Below are 6,778 nucleotides of genomic sequence, written 5' to 3'. Positions count from 1 at the left end.
ATTGGCTTACATTAAGTTCACAGGGAAGAAAATAGCAATAAAACGTATAATAATGTTGTCATTCACTAGTCACATAACTGAATCTCACTAAGCAGATTTTGGAACCACCTGTTTACACAGGTATTTTATTGGTCCTTTGTCATTAAAGCATTACCACTCATGCAGGTATGTAACAATAGTATAAGGAGTAACACAGAACGTGTAACAGTGCAGTGTGCCCCCAAAGAGATGAAGCTTAACATTCACAAAAATACTCAGTAGTAGTAAATACATTTCTTATACTCAACAGTTTCATAGTAACATAGAGTAGTGACCTAATTAATTCAGTTATTGGCAAAATGATTTTAAAGTGTTTTTACCTGGAAAAACCTTGAAAGTTTTCAGATTCACATTGATGAAGACCCATTCTCATTTTATTTACATAGCACATTCCTCACCAAGCGGACGGTTTAATGTGATTCCTATTCACAAGACATTGTTCTTTGCTGATGGAAAAGTTCAGGCAGAGTATGTCAGTCAAACTGGTTTATCTGCTAACGTTTAACTTATGCAGTTCACACCCCTGAGGACATTTGTCCAACAGAAGTTAGACCAGAAACAAGTAATTTCCAATAAAGATGTCTCTGTCATCAAAAAATCAGAATCTGTTAAAAACTCTTCTGCTTTGCATTATGTCACAGGCTCATTTTCCTTAGAAATGATCTTTCTAAATGTAGATCTTTCAAATTACTAAGGAGCATTCCAAGAAAAAAATTAATACTATAGAGGCAATTTAACTTGTCTTCACATATTTCTAGCTTACTAATATAGTAAATATATATGTGGGTCTCAAATACTAATCCACTTTATCTTCAGTAGTAGCACTGGTAACAAAACCATTGCCCAGAATAAAACAGCACTTCCACCCAGGCTTATATTTCCTTTTCAGACACACAGAAAATGTAGGTGTTTGTCTAAAAGATGTATTTTTTGCAAAGTATTCACTTTTGTAATTTTGACTTTTAAAATTGAGGAATTACTGGAACAAAAATAATTAGAAAGCAGTCTTTGGTAGTTACTGTTTAAAAACAGGATCTTTAAAGTACTTTTTGTTCTGTCCTTTCCTACTTGTCATTTCTCCCTTTCATAAATGTCATTCAAATTTGACACAGGGAAAGCTTGCTCTGCCTGGTAACTTTGCTTTTCAAATAGCACTCTGTTATATGCCTGGATGAGAATTCTGCCCAGAGAAAAGCCAAGATGCACATTTGGATCCAAGGATGAACAAAAATGTATGTCAGCTTCATGAAAATATAATACAAAAGACTCATCTTGCTATGCTGACATTAACATACAGAGCAAAGATACAGCATAAAAATTGTAATTTGACTGTACAAATACAAATCAGTGAAATGATAATTGGAACAGAAATTATTTACTTATACCTCTGTAAAAATGCATAAAGTGTAAATTAGGATAATATTACAGTATGCCAAACTTTATTCTTTTTTTTTTAATATAAGAATGATTCAGCAAAATTTATTAGTATAACAGTGAGACTATTATTTGAGTAGATTCTCTTATTATCTGTATTCATTGACTATCCAATTACATTAGGACTTTTCATAAGGAGCAATGTCTTCTGTAAAACTATGCAATTAGAAAGCAAATTGTGTTCAAAATACAGCTACAGTGTTTCTGAAAGATATTTATTCGAGATACAGAAAGACTGTTTGTTTTAGAGGTGCAGATTTGGTATGCTAACCTTCACTGCATAGTCAGTCTATGTTATCATGGAAGTTTGAGTTAAATGAACTAAATAATTTTTATTGTTTTATGCTGTTAAAGTAATGTTATGAAAAGAAAGTACCAACATAATTTCAATTACAATGGCAAAAAAGCAGCACTATTTTATGCTTGGCTCAGAGATTCTATCTATATAAAGAAATGTCCATTTAACTAAGCTAAAAGCCCCAAGAACCTTCAGTTCATTAAAGGTGAGGTGCTCCTTTGCTTTCTTTTATTTTTTTGTCGAGTATCACTGTAGCATTATCTTTAAGGTATAACCCCCCCCCCGCCACACACACACACTTTTGAAATGCACTTTAAGTAGTTATTTCATGACTTGTGGTTTTCAGATCATCCATTCTACACAGTTATGTTACCATACAGAATTATTATACAAGACTCCAGCTATTTAAGAGACAGACAAAAGTAATGAATTAAAGGCTTCATGAATATTATGCATCCACTTTGCCCAAGCAAAGTCATCAGCCTTGCAGGTCACAAGGAACATCAAAGCAGTGGTTGGTGTTCTACACTGGATGGTGAGCATAACTGGGGAGAAAAAATGTTTTCTTCATAACAAGCTACTGAAAAAGAAAATCCACTTAATCCATATAAACCTTCACGGTTGCTGCTGATGCAATGTTTTAATTAGGAAATACCAATTTGAAATGTTAAGACACTTGTTGCTTAAAAACAAGTTTCTTATAAAAACATACTAGATCCTTTCAAGTTACACCCAGGGCTTCCATCCAGGAAAAAGTCGGCTCAGGTTTTTAGGGTCCATGGCCTGCTGTATGAGAAGGTTCACCTGCCCTCCCACGCTGAGCACTGTTCCCTCCTCAACACCTTTCAGCTTCTCCTGAAGTCTCATCAGAACACGCTCAGCCACTTTGTTAAAACTCTGGTCATCACTGCTGGAAAAAGAAAAAGAAAAAAAAGTGGAGTAGATAGGGATCCTGAAAAAATTAATAACATTCAGAAGAAAACGGTAAACAAAGCAACAGTGCAGTAAGCAGACAATAAGAAAAACAATCTTGTACCTGGCTTTTCTGTTACATTCCTGTGGATCAGCATTGAGTGTAGAGCTCATGTCAGCCTCGTCCTCTGGTCTCTGCTGCAAATATAAAGCTTTCAAAGGGTTCATAGTCCAGTCAAAAAGAGGATCATAGAGCAGCACCTACACAGTAAATAAACACCTGTTTAATTCAAACAGTTAATTACAGCTAGTTCAGTGACCTAATGGGAAGAGAAACACTCAGTAATGCTCATGCTAACCACAACAGTACATTTGGGTGGGGGGAATCCAGTCGCATTGCGCTACATTGTTTAGTACATGATTCAAAAATAAAACTTCATCTGGTCATTTGCAAGTATTCGAGTTCTTCATACTTGCCAATCAGTCACAGTTCAACAATTAAGATGTCATTTTTTAAATACATTTCTAGCCACTAAATATCACTATTAGTTCTTAATGCAGAGTATAAGCAGCTTTTAAAAATTAGTTTAATTCTCTTCTTTGTGACTTAGACAAAGAGGATTTAATTAAATTGGCACTAATCGCACTGGGAATGTTGCCCTGTGGCTATAAGCTTTTAGGTACTGAAGAGGGAAAACTAAGCATATGCCTGAAACAAATGGTTCCCACAGAAAATGTAAACTGGTCTTGATTTCATTGAAGACTACATGAATTAACAAATCTGAACAATGCCAATAAAATAAAATGCAACAAAAACCCCTATATAAATATTTGGTATGACAAAGACAATAAATCAAAGATTTTTTTTGCAGTTTACTATCAGCATGAAAAAATACTTACTTCTACAATAGTCAGCAAAGCTTCTTGAGAATTTCTCATAACATCCATTGTTTTCTCACAGCATCTAGAAAATATTTAACTGCATTTTTGGATTCTCTTTGGTAAAATGGAATCTTATTTTCATTATTTAAATAATACATATTTGTCTCTTTCTTAAAGATTATTTCTAACATGAGTATCATCTCTGATGTTTCCATTTTAGAAAAAAAAAAAATCAAGAATACAAGACCAGAAGCAGACTATACATCACTGATTATATTCCCTGCTATCATAGATAATGTCACGTAATACCATTCAAATTTATCAAACTCTAATTTAAAAACTAAATTATGTTACTCTTACTGACTACTCCTAATAGAAAAATTGTCCCATAACAGCTTTTCAGAAGCAGATTATAAAACTTACTTCCAGTCTGATCTTCTTTCTAGCTAATTCTGTTTCAAGTTTCTCCCTTTATTCACCACTAGCAGGCTAATGCTGTGTGTCAAAAGCATACAACCCTGATACCTGGAGTATGCTTCCCAGCAGAATTACTCTGACAAGTTTCTCTCTTTGTGAAAGAGAGCAGTTTTCTGGTTTTGTTTGCTTATCCCCAAAACAGAAAACTAACCAAGCAGAGTATTTGGGGAAGCTTCAGGGTGAAGACTTATAGACTGAGACAACATTTAGAGTTTTGACAACAGTACAGAAATCTGACTCAGTTTTCTGGTTCAGTTCCTCCATTTATGCAGTGCTCCTATGGAAAAGTGGTTACCTATTTCACTGTCTGAACTGTTTCTATATAAACTGTTTCTAACAATGGAGTTAACACTGATTGTTGAGGCATGCCACAATGTTGTAATATTGCTTAGCTGGATCAAACATATGTGCCAGACATGCTCTGCAACACCAGAGAATCTTGGTAGGGTTCCTGTATGTGAAATCAGCAGATCCAGTAGCTGGAGACATTAAGCTATGGGTGATGATAAGTTTCTTATAAGCTAGACTTTAGACAAAGAAGTGGCTATCTGCATTCACTCCCAACTAAACTAAACTTGTCAAAAGAATAAGGAAATTATGCAATAAGTACTCTTCAGTGAAAGAGGGATTAAGTCTCCTTATCTACTTCAGGATGAGAACGACCACAACACAATTACCATGGAGTGGCAACCTGAGTACATTCACACTCAATCTTGAGGTAACTTGTTTATGCACTTACACCGATACTGTTCATATTTGAACAACAATATTTGCACCAGTGACCTTTTACACTGTGTTTACTTATGCTGGAGCCAAACAATTCATATTTCTCTGTATCATGGGATAGAAGTTTCAGAAGTTGAGACAGGGAATTTGACAGCATTTATGGTTAGAACCTAAATGACAGTGACTGTTTCTTCAAAGGTAAATTAGGATCTATTTATTAACATTAATTACTACCCCATGAAAACAATGCTTACAATATGTGCTTTTTTAAGACATGAAATATAGGGTTTGCAAGTACTCAGTTCATAAACATCATGAAAGTCTTGAATGAAAGAAATACTCTGCTTTTTAGAGCTTAGGTCATTCTTACGAGATAGGATGGAGTTTGACAAAGTCAGCCCTCTTGGGATCTTGCAGCTCAAATCTATTGTGGGATTTACATTTTGCACTTGCAACGTAGTATGAAGTACATGATCCACAGAGGAAAAAGACTTCAAATTACTTGCATAAAATTGAGCAGAAATAGAAGAGACAGAACAAAATGGTTTGAAGAAACTGAATAGCCAACTTGCCACAATTCTGAAGGAAAAAATCCCAACAGTCTAAATTGAGAGGATGAAATTTAGCTGTGGAGTCTTTGCAAGTACTGAACCATCCCTGAATTCCACAACAGGGTGACAAAACCTGCTAGTTAGTGAGAAATATGAGAAGCCGGACAACCGTAATGAAATTCATAACTGGTTACATAAATAACAGTGTATGATTTAGAGGACAGCATTTAGGTTTGCATACTATCATCAGGAATCTGAGTCTCCTCTCAAGCATCTTAACTATTTAACATACATAAATCATAATGCCAAAAGTACTCTGCTGCCTCCTTACGCTGGTGCAATACAGGATTGCTTACCTTCTGAAGACCCCTTCCACGCCAGTAATACCCATTCCGTCCACAATATCCCTGGTTAATCTAAATGGAACAGTCTCTGGTGTGGGAAGGATTTTACCTTGCTCAAAAGCAACCCCTAAAGGAAGGGATAATAAATGTTTTTTAAAATGTTTAGGTAAAGAAAAATGAAAGTTCTCTTTTCTCTTCCACTTACCCAGATCTATATGCACTAGTTCTGCAGTTTGTTCATCTATCAGTATATTCTGAACATGCCTGTCTCCAAGTCCAAGTATATAGCCAACTAAAAGAAAAAGATTATTGAAAAATGAAATGTAAGTGCTGAAACCATATTTACATACCATAAACACTGGGGAAAATGTGATAAAGAGAAGATTATTAGAATCAATATAACAAATGTAAACAAATTAAAAGTGAGAGGAATATTTCTTCCCCCATGTATACAAATTATTCCAATAAAGAAGAGCAAATGCCATTCCACAAATCCAAAAAGAAGAGGTTATCTGGATGTAATAGCAAAAAGGTTCTTCTGATACAGATGTGCATGTTTTTACCTACTCCAAAGATTTTTTGCCCATTTCTCTGCAGATAGGTTAACCAAATGATTTCATAACTTTCCCAAAAAAGGTAAAAAGCAGAGGCACAGTAAAATTAAGGGCTTTTTATTATTACTATATTTTAAGAAAACTTTTTAACTTATATAACCCAGAAAACAGGTCTAGATATAATTCAGCTTAGGCAGCTCAACTATACATAAACAGTTTCTGAGACATTCGTGTCTAACCTGGTTTTAAAATCTCCAGTGACACAAATTATAAATCTTTCAGGTAAGCCCATTCCAGTGCTTTACTATCCTTACACTTAGAAAATCTCCAAACTCAATTTCACTTGCTGCAATTTGAGCTGTTACTGTTTTTCATATTCCCTGATGGCCATGGAAAACAGTAATTTCTGTAAAATTCCTTCATCTGAATTCTGCTAAATTGTAGATTTACTTCATTTTATAGCAAAAAAGGAAGTATACAAACAATATGACAGAAAAATCAAAGGAAAAATGCCAAAGCTTAACAAACTATTTCAGCCATTGCTAATGATGCTAGTACAAA

The 6,778-nt window shown here is 34.6% G+C and overlaps 1 protein-coding gene across 2 annotated transcripts in view; it reads right to left on the bottom strand.

The window, feature by feature from the left end:
* Window positions 1-96: 96 nt before the first annotated feature.
* Window positions 97-6,778, bottom strand: part of ATM (ATM serine/threonine kinase) — an 82,507-nt gene continuing 75,825 nt past the window's right edge. The window contains exons 59-63 of one of the 2 annotated variants that reach the window (XM_067289966.1): window positions 5,869-5,955; window positions 5,676-5,790; window positions 3,584-3,647; window positions 2,808-2,944; window positions 97-2,681 (exon numbers count right to left, since the gene is read on the bottom strand). In XM_067289966.1, coding sequence (XP_067146067.1) covers window positions 2,498-2,681; window positions 2,808-2,944; window positions 3,584-3,647; window positions 5,676-5,790; window positions 5,869-5,955 — 587 coding nt within the window. In that variant the 3' untranslated portion in view covers window positions 97-2,497. The remainder of the gene's footprint in view (window positions 2,682-2,807; window positions 2,945-3,583; window positions 3,648-5,675; window positions 5,791-5,868; window positions 5,956-6,778) is intronic. The other variant, XM_067289972.1, reaches the window with a different exon arrangement.

The sequence above is a fragment of the Apteryx mantelli genome, chromosome 1, assembly GCF_036417845.1.
Source record: "Apteryx mantelli isolate bAptMan1 chromosome 1, bAptMan1.hap1, whole genome shotgun sequence".
Lineage (NCBI taxonomy): Eukaryota > Metazoa > Chordata > Aves > Apterygiformes > Apterygidae > Apteryx > Apteryx mantelli.
This window is presented reverse-complemented; position numbering and strand designations above follow the sequence as displayed.